General features: G+C 47.6%; 2 protein-coding genes across 4 annotated transcripts in view; one reads left to right on the forward strand and one right to left on the reverse strand.

Annotated features, from left to right (window-relative positions):
- Nucleotides 1–15,340, forward strand: part of NINJ2 (ninjurin 2) — a 70,823-nt gene extending 55,483 nt beyond the window's left edge. The window contains exons 2-5 of one of the 3 annotated variants that reach the window (XR_012638929.1): nt 6,256–6,487; nt 9,242–9,422; nt 12,936–14,387; nt 14,977–15,340. Coding sequence is in view for 1 of the 3 variants with exons in the window: in XM_074949493.1 (XP_074805594.1) it covers nt 6,256–6,487; nt 9,242–9,399 (390 nt within the window). In the remaining 2 variants the exon portion in view is untranslated. Of the gene's footprint in view, nt 1–6,255; nt 6,488–9,241; nt 9,423–12,935 lie in introns of all 3 variants that reach the window. The other 2 variants (XR_012638930.1, XM_074949493.1) reach the window with 2 other exon arrangements.
- A 3,466-nt stretch (nt 15,341–18,806) lies between these two features.
- The window catches only part of B4GALNT3 (beta-1,4-N-acetyl-galactosaminyltransferase 3), a 92,285-nt gene continuing 90,820 nt past the window's right edge, over nt 18,807–20,271 (reverse strand). Inside the window, exons 19-20 of the mRNA XM_074939084.1 lie at nt 20,122–20,248; nt 18,807–19,342 (exon numbers count right to left, since the gene is read on the reverse strand). Of these exons, the coding sequence (XP_074795185.1) occupies nt 19,234–19,342; nt 20,122–20,248 (236 nt within the window). The 3' untranslated portion in view covers nt 18,807–19,233. The remainder of the gene's footprint in view (nt 19,343–20,121; nt 20,249–20,271) is intronic.

Genomic DNA, 20,271 nt, shown 5'->3' on the forward strand with positions numbered 1-20,271 from the left:
TTGGGGGCTGTAGAGGATGGCTAGTGGCGTTCTGTTACTTTATTTGTTGGGCCTGTCTTGTAGTAGGTGACTTCTCGGTACCCTTCTGGCTCTGTCAATCTGTTTCTTCACTTCAGCAGGTGGGTATTGTAGTTGTAAGAATGCTTGATAGAGATTCTGTAGGTGTTTGCCTCTGTCTGAGGGATCGGAGCAAATGCGGTTGTATCTTAGAGCTTGGCTGTAGACAGTGGGTCATGTGATGTGATCTGGATGAAAGCTGGAGGCATGTAGGTAAGTACTGCGGTCAGTAGGTTTCCAGTATTGGGTGGTGTTTATGTGACCATCACTTATTAGCACTGTAGTGTCTAGGAAGTGAACCTCTTGTGTGGACTGGTCCAGGCTGAGGTTGATGGTAGGGTGGAAATCGTTGAAATCTTGGTGGAATTCCTCAAAGGCTTCCTTCCCATGGGTCCAGATGATGAAGATGTCATCAATGTAGTGCAAGTAAAGTAGGGGTGTATGGGACGAGAGCTAAGGAAGCATAGTTCTAAGTCATCCATAAAAATGTTGGCATACTGAGGGGCTAGCTTCTCCTTCAGCTGGCCTCTCTTTTCCAATTAGTCCTCAGTCTCAGAGGGTTTACCAGGCAGACTTCATCCTGTTACAAGGGAAGAGGCAGCATATATGCAGTGCCCCTTCTCAAAGCTCATCCCAACTGGCTGAGAGAGAAGGGAACCTTACCCAGCTCACTTCTGCAAGGCTTCTGGTCCCCAGCTCTTAAAGAAACAGTAATGGGATTTCCTTCCAAACACTATTTGTTCCCAGGACAGCTTCCTCTCTATCAATAACTATTTTTGTCTTTTACCATTTTTCTGTACCTGAACAAGAGCTCTGTGTAGCTTGAAAGCTTGTCTCATCCACCAGCAGAAGTTGATCCAATAAAGATATTACCTCTATCTTGTCTATTTGATATCTCCTAGGTCCTTTTATATATCAGACCCCTCAAAATCTTAAAGGGCCACACCAAGGGACAGGGTGGTCTGACCACTACGCCACACTACCCTTAAGGAGACAGACTATCTCGTCACAGAGAGGAACATGGTTTAGTGGTTAGAAAAGGGATGGTGGGGAGCATAGTTTACTGGCTAGAGTAGAGGAGGGAAAATCAGGTGTATCCAGATTTTGTTCCCAACACTATCACTGACCCTGTGTGTATTTAGGCATGTTATTCAGGTCAACATTTTTTAAAGTGGCTTCTTATTTTCAGTGCCCAAACATGACTCACTTTGGAGGCAATATTCAGAATTACTGAACCGTACACCCCCAACTGCAGATGAAGTGGTCTGGAGCTGTAGGTGCTAAGCATCTCTGAAAATCAAGCCATAAGTGTCTAAAATAGGGCACCTAAAAATAGAGGGGTATTTGAAAATGTGGCCTTTAATCTCTGCATCAATTTCTTCATCTTTGCAAAATGGAGATAAGGATACTTTCACACGTTTCAAGGTTATTATATTTTTTTTAGCTTGGTCAATAAGTGTTTACAAAATACTTTTGTCAGCAGGAAAATGCTACGGAAGTGCCAAATATTTGTGTGTGTGGTGTTCTCTATGCATGTTTTCATACGTTTGCTGATGTGTGTTCATCTGCATTCAGACGTTTATCTGCCAGGATCTATGAGTGAAATGTACGTCTCTGCTCCTTTCCCTGTGTGTGCAGTACCTCTCTCTCTCTCTCTCTCTCTCTCTCTCTCTCTCCCCCTGTGTGGTTTATTTGGCATTCCACAGCAGCTCCTTTGGAACTGATGGTCAATAATACAGTGTCTCCCTAGACACTCTCTCTGCCGGCAAACGCTCATGAAGAGGATTATCATTCACATCCTTCTTTTTCTGTTTCATGCTGTCCCAGTGTCTCTTTTAGTCTCTCCTCACAAGTGTAATAAAAAGAAGACTTGCAATAAAAGCTGGTCTGAAAAAAGTGTTCCTTCTCCTGGAAATTTTCAACAAAGAAAACTTTTGCTTCTGCTGAAATTTTCTATGTACATTTTCAAGATTTTGGCTGAAAAGCAGGAAGTCTTTGGCCAAAATATTTTGACAAAAAAAATAGTCTTCATGAAAAGCAGATAATTTTTACAAAAAAATTTTGTTTAATCAAAACCCCAATTTCCTTTGAAAACAGTGTAAACAGACATTTTTCTACTAGCCTTTCTTGCAGTGGAGTTGGCCTATGTCAGTACAGTACAGTACAGTAGTAGGCAGAGGCGGTTTGGTGCACTCTCTTGTGGCCATATTGAGAATATGCTCTCACTGTGACTTCATAGTTTGCTACAGTACACTCTCAACTCAAAAAAATCATAATTTAAACTCACCCACCCTCATTTCCCTACTCTCATTTCTAACACCATCAATAAAAAAAAGTCAATCAAACCTACATTTAAAATGCATTTGTTTTAAATGAAGGACTGAGGTTTTGTAAAACCTTTTTTTTTCCTTTTCTTAAACACGAAACCTAAACATTGGACGCAAGCAAGTGAAGTCTGTCCCTTTAATAAATAATATCATTGCGTCATACTTAAAAGCAAGGGAAAATAAAGGGAATTTGTCCAAGATCACAGAGAGTTTTACACTAAGGATAGCAGTGTCGTGGACTTTGCAATTGCTGTATGTATTTGATTCCTTTAACCAACTTTAACTCTCACCAGTTTGCTTTATTTGTGTCTGGGTAAGTGACTGGGAACAGATGGCTAAGCCTACTTGTGCCAGTCACTTGTTTGATAGAAGCACTGTCTTGTTTGCTTAGTTTCATTGTTCTCACATCCTTAACTCATTCCACAAAGAAGCTATCACTGCCTAGTGTTATCCCACTGGGATGATGTGCTGCCTCCTTGAGAATGGGAGAAAAACCACAGGAGAAAACCATATAAATGGAACAAAATAGACTTGCTTTACTCTGTCTCAGTACCCCACTGCATGGCCACCAACCTGTTGTGAGTGGACCCACTCGCTGGGTCCCACATAATTCCAGCTCAACTAGATGCAGGTCGAGTCTAGTCACTGTTTTTAGCTCTGGGACTCCAAGGCATCCTCGCAGGCTCCGACTGCTTGTTAGACGCCTTTCCTTGGGACATGGGACGCCACTGTCGAGCTGCTTTAGACCTTGAAAGCAGTGTATCTTCTGAGCTCCACCTGGCTGTGGGCACTCTGGGCTTCTAGTATAACCCCTCTGGAAACAAAGTGGCAGGAAAGCAAGGAACACAGGCTTAGCAAAGGAATTTCTTAACCACAGTCTTTAATCCTAAAGCACTTGAGAGTTACAGAACATTAGACGTAACAAAAGTCCTCAGATGCACCCTCCACTAGTCGGAGCTCACCCCTTCTTTTGAGTCCAAGGGTCAGCAGTTTTTCAGCATGCACGGGGTCCCTCCTGCCCTCTGTCTCCTGCCAGTACTTAAATGTGGCAATGGTCGGCCCCCCTCTGTCCTGCACAGAGCAGAAGAACCCTGCTCTTAAATAAAGCCTCTGTCTCTGAGCCATGTGGACAGATGGTGTAGTTACAGATCCAGCAGTCAGGTTTGTGTCCCCACCCCATGTGGGCTCATGTAGAAAAAACATTGCTTCATGGGAGTGGGTCAGTAATTGAGAGACAAACAAAATCAGTGGCCCTAGCTTGCTGTGTGATGGCTCTTAGTGCAGTTCTTCAATGAGGTGTTAAAACAACTCTCCTGAGCCGGGCTGCTGGCTGGAACACAGTACGATAGGTTGCCCTCAGACAAGGTTAGCTTAGTAGTCAACATCTCCACAAAAAGAGATCATAATCTGATACAGACATATCCTATTGTGTCACAAGAGTACTCTCCTGCCAGGAGAGAGGGATCAACAGTCTACAGCACATGGAGCTAAAATTATCACCTTCAGGCTGCAGCTGGTTCTCTCCCATAGACTTAAAGGGCCAGCTAATGGGAGAGCCCATGAGGAAAAGCTCAGATAAGGTGGTAAACTCAAAATGGGGAGTTCAGTAAGGCCACGTAGTCAGAAAATCATGAAGGGGCTGATTTTCCTGCTTTCTAAAGGCTCTGGTGGATATGGGTGAGAAACAGCCTGTGTTTTCCAGAACTGCAGCCCAGCATGCTACAGATTTAAACCAGTTATATCTTTCCTTTACTTTGCTATGGTGTTCTGCTGATATAATCCGATCCTTCAAGATCTTGGCTCTCTCCTTCACTTGAGATTTGCTACCATGTCACCATGCTGCCAGTGAATATTTAATTAAAGATCATCATCTCTTTCTCCCTGCTGCTTTTCTCTCACACTCTCCTGGGCCAGTGCCCATGTGGGTCAGGGCAATGAGTCTGAAGAAGCTGCAGAACTCAGAATTCAGTCAGGATGGCTGACAAAGGCAAGGGAGAGGAAGGAGCTGACTGGGTGTAACAGTAGCTGGCTCTTCTCCTCTGTACTCTTTGTTAAGTCAGGGGTAGCCAAAGGTGCAATCTGCAGGCTGAACGTGGCCCAGAAAGCCCTAAAATGCACCATCCCACAGCTGCCTTCCATGTCCACTACAAAGCTGCAGCTCACAGACTGCAAGTCCCAACTGCTCTGACTGAGCTTGGCTAGTATCTGGTATATGTACAAGTGTACCCATCACTCCATGCCTCTGCTGCTCCCTGCAGAGGCTGACATACATCTACAGACCTTGCCTGTCTGTGTTTTAAAACAGCTGACAGTTCAGATGACTGGAGTTGTAATTATTTCAACAGTAGGAACATAGGAATTGCCAGACTGGATCAGACCCATAGTCCATTGAGTCTGGTATCCTGTCTCTGATTGCAGCCAGCACCAAATGCTTCAAAGGAAGGTGCGTAAGAACCCTGCTATAGGCAGACCTGGAGTATCTTGTCTACGGAGAATATTGCTCCCTAATCCCCCATGAATGTAAGGTTGCTTTGTGCCTTGAAGAATAAGGGTTAACTATCCCTTCTTTCATAACTCCTGGGTTTTGTTAATCCATATGATTAACACTGGCTATTCTTATTAATCATACAAATGTCCAATTTTTTTTCCTAATCTTGCTAAATTCATGGTCTCCACAATTAACTTGTGGCAATGAGATCCACAGGCCAATTGTGTGTGTGTGTGTGTGTGTGTGAAGTTTTAAATTTTAACAGTTTTAAATTTTCTGCCTTTCAGGTTCATGGAATGTGCCTTCTGAAAGCTTTCTAGATTTACCCCCATGGTGGGGCTAATGTTGGATCACATTAAAGAAGTTCTGTATTAAAGTCACAAATGAGTTTGATTCCCCATGGTTTGAATTCCAGGGTATTACTGGTTAAGAGGTCTCTTGGTCTTTGGTACTGTTTCTCTCCCTCTATGTGTGAAACTTGCAAGCTGCTAATTGTGTTAGTACATTCTAAGACAGAGTCTGTTCTCAGAGCAATTCTTTGTAACAACAACTACTCGCACAGAGAGAGACTCAAAGCACTACTCTGTAACAACCGAAACAGCACCCAGAGACTCCCCGCCCTTTTGTTGTATTCATCTCGCTTTGTTAACAATTGTGATTAAAATAGAGATAGAGGATGTATGTGGATGGATGCTTGGTGTGAATAATAACTGAATGATCAGGGAGGTGCCAGCCTAAGAATGCAGTGTCCATCGGCTGAAGAAGGCGTCAAGTGGAAATAACCAGAGGACCCGCGGAGGGCAGACTGGAATCCACCCAACAGCCTCAAGAATGGGAGAACCAAAGAACAAGATAATATCTGGAAGCACGGAGCCATCAGGAATGTGCCATCTGCTGATTGATTCAGCAATAGCATGATGAAGCAATTCCCATAGACTGGCATAGGAAGAAATTCCTATAAAAATGGACTCTAGAAAGTGAGAACTTTGGGGTCTGATTCTGCAAACCAACTTCCAGGAGCATCAGATGTGCATCTGATGAGGCCCTGCTCCCTCCTCATGTCCAGGCCACCTGGCCAGTGGCTTGGCATGAACAACTGTAAGGCTGGTAACTATGATAACAACCTTGCAGAACCTCTGTGTGTGTGTGTGTTTGTATGAATGAATGTGTGAATAAATATGAGATTGAATGGAATGTTATAGCTATAACTAACTGCTTACTATGATTCTTTCTGTATTCACAATAAATGTGGTATTTTGCCTTTTCCCCTTTAATAAGATCCTGCTGGTTTTTATTTTGTTGGTATAACACTAATACTCAAGCCAGAATGGATTGGCCAGTCTGCTTAGGAATCTTACTGATGTTACTTTCCCTTCTACCCAGGTGGGGAATCCTGGCTCAAGGAGGGACAATCCAATCAACATCAACCACTATGCGACTAAGAAGAGTGTGGCAGAAAGCATGCTGGATGTGGCGCTGTTCATGGCCAATGTCACACAACTCAAAGCGGTGCTGGAGCAGGGGGTTTCATTCCAGTATTATGCCACCCTGATATCGCTCATCAGTATCTCTCTCTTCTTCCAGGTGGTGATTGGAATTCTTCTTATCATCATTGGTAAGATATCTTCTGAGCTTCTGTTTGCCTCCACTGCCAGCAGCAATCAGGGTCATGGAAAGAGGAATGGGGTGGCTGGTGCAAAGACCAGCATTATTTTTCCTTCAAATTAGAGAATCTACCAGCAAATGCATTTCTTCCTCCTCCAGCTTAGCCCCGAGCTTTACCACTCCTTCACTCCTCTGCTTTCCCATCACTGCACCCCTGTACTAGGGATGGGGAATTGTTTCTGCATCTCCCCACACTGCACCCCTTCATGTTGCCCTCCCCCAGAGTGATCTGCACCACATCCTCACACTCTGCCCTCCTCCATACTTTCCCTGGCTTGTGGCCTAACAGAATGATTCTGCCTGCAGTTCTATCCGACCCTCATTTAATTGATCCCAAACCTGTCCTTGTGCTTGTGTACAACAGCTAACTTGGGTCCCTAGTGTTTCAGGCCTCTCATTCACAGCTAGTCCTAGACATGTGCCCAAAGGCCCCTTGCTGTTGTGATTTGTAGTGGTTCTGTGGTCCTCCTCCCTCTCAGACTCAGAGGGAAGCCACCCTGCCTCACAACATCAGACAGCAAGCAGTCAATTAACAGACTCGGGCTCTGGCCCTCTGGTCAGGGCAGAGTAACAGGAACTCTTTAGCCCAAGAGACAATTGACACTGTCTGTAGTTCTGGGCCCCTGGGCAGGGCAGAGCAATGAGCAGTCTTTAGCCCAAAGCCACCTGGCTTGGGTAGACAGCAATTAACAGCTGGGGCTCAGTCTTTAGCTTTTGCTTCAGACTGGAGCAGACAGCAGTCACAGTCTAGGGCAAAAGTCCCCAAACTGTGGGGCGCACTCCCCAAGGCGGGTGCAGGGGAACATTTGGGGGGGTGTAGTGGGCCTGGGCCAGCCCCCCCGGGAACAGGGAAAGAGCGCCACCCAGCCCCTTCCCACCACCAGCTCTGCTCCAGCCCCGCCCCAAGCTATGGCCCAATTCCCATCCCTGCACCTGGCCCCGTCTCCAGCATCAGCCCCAGCCGCAGCTCTGCACCCGGCCACGGACCCGGCTACCAGCCCCCACCACAGCCTGGCTGCGGCTCTGCTCCTGCTCTTAGCCTTGGCCCCTGGCCGCAGCCCTGCTCTCAGACCCACCCTCAGCTGCAGCCCCTTTACTCCTGTCCATGCCCCCCACCCCAGAGCTGCAGGCCCTGGTCCCAGCCTGGGGGGGGGTGCGAACAGGGGCAAGGGGGGGCGTGACCCTGAAAAGTTTGGGGACCACTGGTCTAGGGGCTTTCAGCCCCCTGGCTGGGGCAAGCCACAAATAGGGCACAGGCCTGCCAGCCTAAGGTAAGTAGGCCACCTCCCCAGGGGTGGGTTTGGCAGCAGGGGGTAGGAATACCTAGGCCCACACTGCTCCACCAGGGCCCTAACAGTGTCAGGTGATCCCGCCAGCGGGGAAGTCACCAAAACACACTGACTCATTTCCCAGCAACACAAGCGGACTAATGTCTGGTTCCCCTGGCCTACTTCCTACCGCCCATCCTTGGCTTGGCTCCGTAGCCCACGGGTCCTCAGGCTCCTCCGGGTAATTGGTGGATGGCAATCCCAGCATCTCCTCTCCTCTCCTCCGGGGGCAGGGCACTGCACAGCTCGGTCCCTGGTCCGGAGTTCAGCAGCAAGGTACAGCAATTGAGCTGAAGGGCCCGGCTTGTCCCGCCCTGCTTCCAGCACAGGGGGCAGGGCTGTCTTGGCTTTGCTCACCGGGAGCATGGGGCAGTTCCTCCCCCTCAGGCTCAGAGGGAGGGCACTCTGCCTCACGACAGGGTGCCTGCTCTGTCAGCACACACCTCCCCAGGGCCTCCCACACCTGCTCTGGCCCCCTTCTCCACCCACACACTTTGAACGAGGAGCTCCAGGAGCCAGCTCTCCCTAAGCACCTTTCCCCTCCCACTGCCACCTCATCCAGTGCCCCCACCACTTGCCGAAACCTTTCCTGACCCTCCTTGACTAGCACACCAGTGCCTCTATCATGTGTCTAAAAGCCTCCCATTGCCTCCTCCCATGATGCCAAGAGCCTTGTCCTCCCCACCCTCCCTAAATGTAATGGGCTGTTGGCAGAAGTCTGCCTGAGGCCCTTCCTTTGCACCTCTGGGCTCGGCTATGCTCGAAAGTTAGGTTGACCCAGCTAGGTCATTCAGGGATGTGAAAAAATTGCAGATTTACCACAGCAACAGGAGACCCCCCCCTTCCGTCACTGTAATAAGAGTCTACTCCACAGTGCTGCAGCAGCACAGCGAGAGCTATGCTGCTGTAGTGTTTCTAGCATAGACATAGCCTTACTTGGCAAAAGTCTCCACAGACCCCATCTGGCCTGGAGCCTCCCTTCAGCTTATAAACAAAGGCCTGTCATTCTCAGCCCTGGTGTGTGCTCCTGTTGGGCGCTGTGAGGAATGAAAATGGAGCATGAGCCTGGACTATAGACAACTGTAACTCCCTTGTTATTTACGTAGGGCCTGATTGTCAGATTGACTTCATCGGGAGCTAAGGGTGCACTTCAGAAAACTAGGCCCCTCTTGGTTAACCTGCACTGTTCTGCCCTCTTCCCCGCCGCTCACAAACCCTGTAGAGTTAATAAAATCATCCTCCCAGCTCCAATCCCTGGGCCAACTTGCTGTCACTACCTCACATGTGTTCAGCAGTCTGAGCAGGACACGGTTACTTTATACCATGAGGCTTTGAGCCAGTTTTCAATTCTCCCTGGGTTTTGTGCTGTGTCTCAGCTCGGCTGAACCTGAACGACGTGTCAAAGCAGCAGCGCCTGAATGTGCTCAATAATGTTGCCACGGCTCTGATCTTCATCACCGTCATTCTCAACATCTTCATCACTGGCTTTGGTGTGCAGAAGACTGGTCTCTACCCTACCAGGAGACGTTACTGAGGCCTGGAGAGCAAGGGAATCAGGTAATGAAGGGATGAGAGTCCACTACCACCCACCTTTGGAAGGGTCAACTGCTTCTGCAGTCAAAGGGTCTTAGAAATCATCAGCGCTGTTGTGGAAAGGAAGGTGGCGGACAGCCCTACACATACACACATGGCCCCTTTGAGCGTAGTGTTGTCCCATGGGACACGTGGGCTCTGTGACAGGATCCCTCAGGAAAAGGAATGTCCTTGCTCCATCTCTAAAGCAAGAATGTCATGAGACCACATTTATGGGATTCATCAGATAGCTGGTAGCAGCAGTCGGTTTCCAGCAGATAGCAAATCCCAACCTGGATTGTGATAGGTACTATGGGAGAGGAGTCAGACAGTGGAAAGGAGGGTGTGGCATGTATGTGGGAAAGGACCTGGCTGCCAAGAGCTATTCAGGCAGTGGGAGAGATCAGAAGAGGGACCAGTGCTGGCAAGAGTGGTGGAAGGAAAGAGAGGCAGTAGGGAGGGAGATCCTCAAAATGGCCACTGCTATGTGGTGGTGGCCATTTTAAGAAATTGATTTCTAACCTTTATTCCTGGATGAGAGTCATGTGACTAGGTGTCCAGACAAATGACTGGGTTTGCAAATCAAATCCGAACCAGGGATCACAGCTTTAAATTAGAGAGGGATCTCAAGCCTGAGAGGCAGCTAATGGCTTGTAGCTCTTGCCTGAATGGTTCCCACCAATAGGGTGACCATATTTGCCTGTATTGAATATGGGACACCTGGTAAAATTACTCATATTCAAGGGACTTCAGTGGCAATCAGTCATACAAATGTTCAAATTAACATCAAGTTGACTGAGCCCCTGTTAAGAAGGAATACTGTGTAGCTGAATAATTTTTATTTACCTTCTTATCTGTAAGGCTTTACGGTTCACATGGAGAGGGGTGACACACACACCCAACCCTATCCCCCCCCCCACACACACACACACATGCACGGGGAGAGGTGACCCACACACTCCCGTACACCTCTCTCATACAGGGTGAGGTGACCGACTGACTCTCCTCTCCCTGCCCAGCACTCTCCACCCTCCATGCCTGGCTGGGATGGACCCACCTCTCCTGGTACCTGGCACCGTGTCTTCCCAAGGCAACACATGGGTGTGGGGCAGGGAGGGTCACATGCCTCTCCTCCCCAGATTTCTGATAGGGTTCAAATCAGAATGTGGCCAGCAGCAGCCTTTCAGCACTATGCAGGAGGGAAGGGACACGAGCTGCTTCCAGCTGCAGGGGAGAAAGAGGAGGAGGAGGGGAAGGCATGACCTGGTCTGTGTCTTTGCAGAGCTCTTCTCTTCTTCCCCCGCCCCCCTCCCATGTGGCTGGAAGCAGCTTGTCCCTTCCTGCCCACATAGTGTTGAAAGGCAGCTAATACCTCCAGGCTGGCCACTGCTATAACCCAGCCACCTCCTGTACCCCGACTACAGCGTGGGCAGGAAGGGATTAAGCCCTAAGGATGCACTGTGCACCAGGGCCCGGGGAACCTGACTGCAGGGGCGTCAGTGAACCTGGCCAGAGAGGTGGCTCAGCAGAGGAGGGTGCCTAAGGGATGGAGCAGTGCCACGTTCCCTGGGAGCAGGACCCAGGGCGGGATGGGGGAGAGGCGGGTGAAGAGGGTTCTAAGCCCCTGCCCTGGGGGCTGCTGCGGAGCCTGCAGGTTTGGGGTGTGAACAGGCTGGAAATCACTTCCCCCTCCCACTCCAGAGCTTAGTTGAGGGGCAGAGAGGCTTCCTCGTGCCAGCGCTGTGCGGGGCTTTGGCACATGCAGGGCTCGGCTCCCCCTGGCCACTGCCCCGGGGCAAAAGGTCTTGGGCTTTCCCCGGGCACCGGCCCAGCCAGAGGAAGTGGGGGAAGGAAGGAGCCTGACAGGCAGGCTGTTGGTGCGCTGAGTGCTCTGACCAGGGGCTGGTTCTCTGCACAGTGCTGGGAGTGGGACATGTCCCACCAGGGGGGTTATGGAGGAGCAGTGGGGCTGGGAGGGGAGCCAAGGGGCAAAGCAGGGAGAGGACAGCAAGAGGGGGACCATGTAAAGGGCAGATGGATGAGCAGCAGTGGCAACATGTAAGCTGTCACTGCGGCCCTCTGGCACCTGCCCACACTCACCAGCCACCACGCCCCTCTGGCACTTGCCCACACTCACCAACCCTCGCAGCTCGCAGCACGCAGCCAGTGCCGGCCGGAAACGGGATGGGGGGTGGGGTCCTGCTGGCCGAGAACGGGGGCTGCGTTGATGGACCAGCAGGGGGAGTGATCAGACCTGCACACTGCATCTTCACCCCGCCACAAGCCTCGCACACCCACCCCGATCGTCAGCCACTGGACCCCCATACTCACCACTGGTGGGCGAGCGGCTGGCGAGCAGGGATCCAGCCAGCACAGGACCTGCCAGTACTGATTGTGGGTTGCGGGGTGGGGTGGGGTGGAGGGGGGAGTGGGAGAGACAGAAAATACAGGAGTATTTGTTTTTAATAAAAAATCTGGACACCTGCAGGAGGGCTTAAATATGGGACTGTCCCTTTAAAAATGGGACATCTGGTCACCCTACTCACCAATGATGCTGGGGCAATGGCCAGCAGGAGAGTCCCATGGAAATTTGGATTGGAGAGGGAGGTGAGATCCTGGATTCAGTGCAGAGGCACATGGCTTCCATGAAGATGGCACTGGCTTTGGATTTTGCAAGATACGTGGGGTTTAGGGGCTGAACGTCATATTTGTTGCGGTGACAATTACCTTTGAGTGTGATAGAGAGCAACCCCTACAGATTAATACACGGGGAACCATGCAACATTTTTAACTCCCCTCTCTGGGTTTTCCTCCCATAGGAATCAGTCAGGACTGGTTCATAGAATGCATTGAGAGTCTTCAGCTTGAAAAGCACAAAATAGCATTGTAAGGTCTCTGAATGCTGCCATAAGCCCTGATCCTGCAAACGCTTATGTGCATGTTAACTACAAGCACAGAAGTCATCCCACTGGACTAGAATGATTCAGTGCAAGAAGTGATGGGGATAGGGTGGTTCCCTTTGTTGGATGGACATAAGGGAAAACTACATGAAAACTAAGGAACAATGCTTTATTTTAAGGGATGTTTTAGGGAAACCACCATTTTCCTTAGCATAAGATGTATTTTCTCTCAAGTGTATGTTTCGAATGTCTTCAGGTTTACAATGCAATTATCATAAGCTTCAGTGTTTAAAAGGGTCAAGAGACATCCCTTAAAATAAGGGGCAGGTGGTTGCCCTAACAGGGGCTCCAGTACGAATTAAGGAAACTACTTACAGCAAATAGAATGAAAAAATGTTACAATGCTGGCATGCTTTCTTCAAGGAATGGCCCTTAAGATGGTGTGTGTGTGTGTACGTGTGGAGGGAATGGATTGCGAGCAGTAACACAGGTAGAGGGAAAGCTGTGCTGGGATCCTGCTTATGAATCTTCTATGAAATACTTGCTGACGTGAGGAACCTAGTGGATTCTTATCTTGCATCTTTTGTTTTTCTTGCAGGTTGTGTGTGTGGCACGAGCTTTAGGGTCCCTTCCTTCAATTTTTTTACTGACGACAGCAGACTCCTACCAGCTGAGTGGAGACAGAGAATTCCTGAATTAATCTTTAACAATTGTGTGCCAAGTACTTTAGGCAGGTTGTTTGGGTAGCTTTGCAGGAGTGAAATTGCCATTGATTTTTCAAAGCTGGTGCAAGTTGTACAGTGATTTCTAGAAAGCTTCACAAAAAAGTTGCAAAAAAAAGCATTTTCCAAACATGCTCCTGTGCATAGGTAACAGCACCTTCTCTCTGATTTTAATTGTCTGCTTCTCATATTCAATATTAACTAATTTTCTACAGGGGCCTGAGTTCTAGGCTCAGTTATATTTATTTGGTAAGCAAAAGTAACCATACCGTGTCCAGATATTTTGTAACTGGCAATATTTAAAGTAACACTATCAAACAGCTTATGTTGCAAATATAGGTTGGTTGATTGTTTTTGTGGGAGGGAAGGAGCGGGGTGAGTGTTACAATGACTAATAGGAAAACAAATGTTTTCAAGGTTGTTTAAAAAAATCAAATGAGATGCTTTTTTGAAAACCATTAAACATTCCTCTGCAGTGCAGGAAACCTAAACCCCACAGCAAATAGATACTATGCTTAGATACCACCACAAGGACCTTGTTAGAAATCCTCTATGGATAACATAGGGGTATTGGAGGAGAAATAGGAACTGAATCTAACTAAACACAGAAAGTGAAACAGACCAGTCTAGCTTCACTTGTCTATATTAACTGAGGTGCAAAAAGTAAACAAACAGCATACACACGTTCAAGAGTAAACTGGGTTTAAAACCTTTTTCGGTGTTACACTGTAATTTAAGGTGTTATCAGTAACAGGTATGTTATTAAATACATGATTTTTATCGTACTAGTCCTGATGAGAATTCTACTGTATTGGAAAGTGGTTTTACTTTTTTTTTTTTAATTACTCTTTGAGGTTGTCTATCTTCAAATCATTCTGAATTAGCAGGTTCTTTCTGGCAGCCTGATTTTTGGATTATTGGTGTCAGACTCAAAAATTGGATATTTTTGACTTGTCAGTTATTCGCATACTTGAGTACTATGTTTTCCTGTTTATTAAATGATTTTTCACTCAAAGGCAGAGCCAGATTTCAATACAGGTGAAATCCTGTGTATCCAATAAACTGATAGAAAATTCCTAAGGTTGACATTGTGTACATTCCCATCACAGCTGGATGGGAAAGGCAATGGCAATTGCATGACGATTTTCACATATTCTCCTCAGAAGAGCTTCTGAGAGATACTGGATACTGCTAATATGTCTGTTGCTGCCATGACTTTGGCTGGTGTCACTGTTTACCTCCCACAAGCTGAGCCGACCTTCTGTGTGTTTGACTTTTCAGATCCCCTTCCAGAAATCTACTCTGTCGAATTTCAATTTAAATCAGAGGTACTAGCTTCATCCTGGAGACAGGGCCAAATGACATTTCTATAGCATATTCCACCCATGAATCTCAATGAGACTTTAGCTGACCCGTAGAAATGCAGGGGTATCATTACATTCCCAACACTCCAGTAATTTGCCTTATAGGATATTGCCTACTGATCCTTCTGAGTGCTCTTTTATAGGTGAAAGCCCTATGGTGGGTATTTCTTAGTAGTAGCCATGATAGACTGTTTCGATTTTCTTGCTTCAGATTATACACACAATAATATTAGTGATTACTTTGTTGTCATCCACCTTTGTTTATTTTGCCCAGGGGTAACTAAAGCTGCCTCGTCTACGTCCTGAAGGCACCATCTCTAAAGTGAGAGGGTTGTTTGCTCTCTGTGCTTATTTCACTCCTTGACCTCTCTACAGAGCCAGCCAAGAAGCTGCTAGCAGCAGTGAGGATTTATGAGGTGGATATTTCCCCACTAGCAGCTAGAGTGAGGCTATTTCACACAGTCCACAAAGGAACTATCAAGTCATGGCTTTCAACTACTACAGACCTGACTGGGTTTAGGCAAAGGTGACAAGCTTCATTTCCTTTTCTCAGGTGCCAATCCACCCATTCCCTCAGGCCTGCAGCCTGCTCAGCAGAGGAGGAAGAGGTGAGGGACTCTCCATCACCAAAAGTTTACTTGGATGTCCTCCTCTCTCTCAGAGATGCCAAGCCATGTAGTGCTGCATGTGAGGCACATTTGTGTGGGGCCTGCTTCCCATTACCCAACATGACAGAGCAGGAGACCTGCACACAGTGGGTAGGGTGGTCTGCCCTTTGTCGCCTCCTGATCATGGAGCCAGAAGCATTGGCACTTCTGGCTGCCTTCTCACATCTATGTATCAGACCTCAGATCTGTTCTGACTTGCTTGCACTCCCAACAACCCACAACCTTTTAAATAAACAATGTCTATGGAAGAACTGATCTAATGTTTGTCCATTGTCTGGCTCAGAGACTGGGCTAAGCTCTGTGTTCCCTCCTGCACCTTACTTCATGAGATGGCCCCTGCTGGCTGAGGCGGAGATTGGCCTATCATTATGACTGTCACATTCCCTATAGTGCTCCTTGCTGCTTGGGGTAGAAATCTAGCCTGTATCAATGTTCTGTTCCATTTCCTGTGACCCCTGAATCCCTCCCCCCTTTGTGTTGGTCTCTGCAGCACCCCTGCTGGGATACAGAGTGATCTATATCCCATGTATTAACTTTGTCTTTTGCTGCATGAGACAAAGAAAGGAACATTTGACCTTTAATCACTGAAGAGTATTGTTGGCAGATGTCAGAGGAACACACAGACAGAAGTGAGCTTTTGTAGGAAGAAACTGTCTTTATAAACCCCTTGGGGTGCCAGTCTGCCCCTCCTCCTAACAGAGGGGAGGCCTGGGAATAATCTTAAAGGCACAAAGCCACTTTAAGGTGTGGAATTCAGAGGTACAGTACAGAATTAAAACACCAGGCATTGGTGTCTAGATAACATTTCAGACATTTACAAGCAATGAGAGAAGGCAAGATATTCATATGAGAGAAACATTAAAGACAATGACAAAACAATCACATCATGTTCACACAACACATTCTTTCATGATAAAACCCATTCCCTCCCAACCCCTTTGTTGGATTGCAAAACAATCTCCATCGTGGAGTTCACGAGGCAATGGAAAGGGTCAGATGCCTTCAAATAATGCCAATGGAAGTGAGATTGAGTTTATGGAGAAGCCCACGTCCCCACTTTGGTAAAGCCAGGCTCCCCGGAGCCCTTTTGTGATCTTTGGGGAGCTGCCATTCCTGAGATATACCTCCTTTCTGATAGAGGAGAACCCCGTGACCCACCCCAATCCCATCAGTGTGTAGCCAGAATGACATAAGCCAGAATCTATGAGCCTCAGCTTCCATTCTGTTCTTGATTTTGATTGGGGCAGGTGGTGGAGAAGAAGCATCCTTGGGGTTAAACCCTCGACTTTTTCGTACGCTTTTCATGCTGGCCTGACAGCCCTGGAGCAGGTACTCCTCTCTTTCCCCACAACCAGTGGCAGTTTCAACCTGGACCTCTACTGTCTACTTCAAGGACTGATACGCAGGTTAAGTCTCCATGGAGAATTCCCTCTGAGGATTTTCTTCTGAGGCTGCCAACTAGTGCCAATTGTGATTGTGGCTTTTGTGGTGTGCATAATTGTCCTCTGGGAATAGGACTGAGACCCTACCACCTATTTCACATAGACAGTCAAAGAGCCCTTAAGGAAATAAGCAGTTTTGATCATTATCAATCTGGTTGAAGGCACAAAGGAAGGAGCATCCTGAGTGAGCACCAGAAGACCCCGGGTGAAACCCTAATCCCACTGAAGTCAGTGAGAGTTTTGACATTGATATGAATGGAGCAAGGATTGTATCTCTTTTCATATGCCCAGCTCTATCTCTGTAAGCCCTAGGGGCAATCTCTGACCATTCGTGCTTCACTTTCCCCATTGGTAAAATGATACTCTTCTTCCAAGTGCTAAGTACTATTTCTAATTCATTGGATCCCACTGCTTATCTTCTAGGCCAGCCAGTCCCCATTCCACATGAATTTCTTTACAGAGCCAGTTCAGACAGGCTACGAGACTTGCAATCCCAAGGAATCCAGAGTTTGGAGAGAGGGTTTGCAAGTACTAGAGATTGGTTGTGCCCTGCAAGTATGTGCACCTGAATAAAGCAGCATGATAGGACATGCACTGAAGATGCAGATCAACTATTCCAGTCAGAAACAATCAACTGCCAAATTATTAAATTTCTAAAAACAGAGAGTTTTCATCTGTCACCTCCTTCCCCTCCAAAAATCATTTTCATGTTATTTCTCAGTCTCTAAATATGAAACTTCCCTAGTTAAAAAGACTGCTGTGATTTGCAGTGGGTTTGATACTGAATCTTCTTAGATCCCAGATGGCTACAGTCCTACAAATATTTAATGGATTAAAAGACTCAGTAGCCCCTTGTACATTTTTCACTATTGCTCCACTCTGTATAGCATGCCCTCCCCAACCCTGGAGGTTGATGGTTGGTGGAGCACTGATTTAGCCCGTACCAACCAAGTTGTGGATCTCTGCACTCCTTGAATTATGAGAAAGGACCATAACCCAGGCATTAGGGGTGAAAACTTAACCATCTAAAGTCAACAGGAGTTTTACCATTGAGTTTGGTGGGGGCAAGATTCCACCCTAGGTTTGGGCAGAGTTTGAACAAGGTCCCCTCCATATTCCTTTCATCAAAGCAAGCTCCTTTCATCAGTGCAGTCACCAAACTTTCATGGTCCTGTCAGCAGTGCAAGCTTGAGGTCCTAAGTTCATAGATTCATAGATAGATATCAAGGTCAGAAGGAACCATCATGATCATCTAGTCTGACCTCCTGCACAATGCAGGCCACAGAATCTCACCCACCCACTCCTTTGATATGTCAGGAGTCTGAGCTATTGAAGTCCTCAAATCATGGTTTAAAGACTTCAAGGTGCAGAGAATCCTCCAGCAAGTGACCCATGCCCCATGCTACAGAGGAAGGCGAAAACCCCCCAGGGCCTCTTCCAATCTACCCTGGAGGAAAATTCCTTCCCGACCCCAAATATGGCGATCAGCTGAACCCTGAGCATATGGGCAAGATTCACCAGCCAGATACCCAGAAAGAATTCTCTGTAGTAACTCAGATCCCACCTTCATCTCACCAGAGCCAGAGCCAGTGCCAGTGCAAGGCTCATCTGGTCTTTCCATAAGTGCAGCATGGTTAACTGCTACTGTTCTTCCACTATGCAACAAATAGTTCTTCACACATGTAGAATCTACCATGGAAAACAACTGTGAAATCATAACTTATTAAATTAACCCCCAGATGCTGTGTTATAAACCAGGTCTGAGGAGCAGAAAAGTTCTCCTTCTCACTGACAAAGATACAATATTTCAGCCAAGCAAATATTCCATTTCCCTCTATTATGAGTTCCCAGCTACTGCTGGGACACACACTTGTCTGACTGGGCTACAGCTGTCGATATGGCTTCCCAGTTCTTACTGAGATGGCCTCACCTGTCCTCTCCAAGTACCCAGCATGAGCCTCAGGCAGGGAACAACTAACCAAGATGGGGGTCTTAACACTAGCCCCAGCCAGGTGCAGGCAAATGAGGTCTCTCATGAGGGAAAAGGGTTTGAGTCTACAGATACGACCCACGGTTTGTTGAACAGGAGTGTAGATTTTCCCAGTGATTTCGATGAAAGGGTGGCAAATAGGGCTAAGCACTGGCAGCCTAACGTCCCTAATAGCTCCTCAGTCTTTTCTGGACTGGGCTGGTACCTGGGGATGAAGACAGAACACAGTTCAGAGAAGTTCCTTTGGTCCCCTGTCCAAAGACATGGGTGTCAGAGTTTTTCAAGTATCAAAAGAAACAGCAGCTTTGTTGTAAATAATCCATTTAGGTTGGAACTGGGATTTGTTCCTTTTCTTAAATTTGCACCATGCAAGACACTCCAGACTGCTCGCCACCACTTTTATTATACCATCAGTCAGGGGCTCCAGGTGCATCAGTGTCAGGGGTAACCAGTCCTTCGCTTGTCTAAGGCTCCCCCAAATACAGAGCGAGTCACTGATCCCATGTCTGGGACCCACTGGCTCACAAGTGCCAAAGATAAGTTCCCACTCCTATACACTCATCATCCCTTTTCACAAGCACCTGTAAGTCTGATCTCCTATGATGATTCTGGAGAGAGGAGGAGTGTGTACTGTTGGCAGCTTGCCTAGGCGAGGTGCAAGTGCTGCTTCAAGGGTGGCTGGCTCTGCCGGGCAGCTTTGTGGTCGAACATTATGGTGTCCTCAGCTGTCGTCGGTTCCACATGCCCCGCTTGGAGTGAAATCGGTGAAAGAAGTTCCTCAGGGACAGTCGTTCCACTTCCAGGCCAGCCTGCATGATCCTGTGGGGGAAGGAAGAGGAGGAAATTCAAGAGAAGATTAGTTCAGTGAGACACTCCAAGGAAGGGTTGGCAATAAGGGCTGCTAGGGTGATGTGAAAGTCTCCTCTGTACAGTGTCGTACACCAAACCATTGTACTAATATAATGGCCTAAAAGACCGCTAAGGCCTACAACCCAGGGCGGCTGAGGTCTAGAACTTGTACAGCATGCAAAAGAGTTGTCTGGCATGAAGAGGTGAGGGAAAGGGATACCTCATATCACAAACTTTTCAAAAAATGTAACTGCACCCCATGACCTTACTTCTAATAGCTGCCCTGTTGAGCATTTATTATGTGTCTTATTATAGAGCCTACAGGCCCCAGCTGAGATCAGAGCCCTATTGTACTAAGCACTGTTCAAAGATCAGAAGGGGTCGAAAATATGCACTGGAAGCAACTGTATGTGTCTGATCTACCGATGCCTGCCAAGGGTGTGGCAGGAAGGTACCAGGATTCTGGAGATAGCTCTCTCCTTTCCTAGGTCAGTGGCTATGATAAGGCATTCTGGTTATAATAGCCCCCTTAGCTCTGACAACCAATGTGTTGCTCAAGAAGACATGCTCAGGGGGTCGCCCACTAACGGGGAATGCACACTGTGACCTTTGTCACCTTCATTTCTTACTGCTCTACGTCAGCAGGAACCCCAGCTCACTTCTCTCTCCCTCCCTGCCATCTGAGGATCAAGGGAGACTGCTCTACTGAACTGCAGCCTGGGCAGAGCTGGTGGAACATCTCCACTCACCTGTCCACGAGTTCCCAGTCCTCTCCTCCCCAGCGATCCCGGAACTCTTTGGTATTCATCCCTCCAATCTGATCCAGGTCAGACTTGTATATGCCTAGGAGACCAAACCCATTCACCTCCCAATAGCCTGCGGACAAAACCAAAAATCAT

Source organism: Natator depressus, chromosome 1 (assembly GCF_965152275.1).
Source record: "Natator depressus isolate rNatDep1 chromosome 1, rNatDep2.hap1, whole genome shotgun sequence".
NCBI classification, from domain to species: domain Eukaryota; kingdom Metazoa; phylum Chordata; order Testudines; family Cheloniidae; genus Natator; species Natator depressus.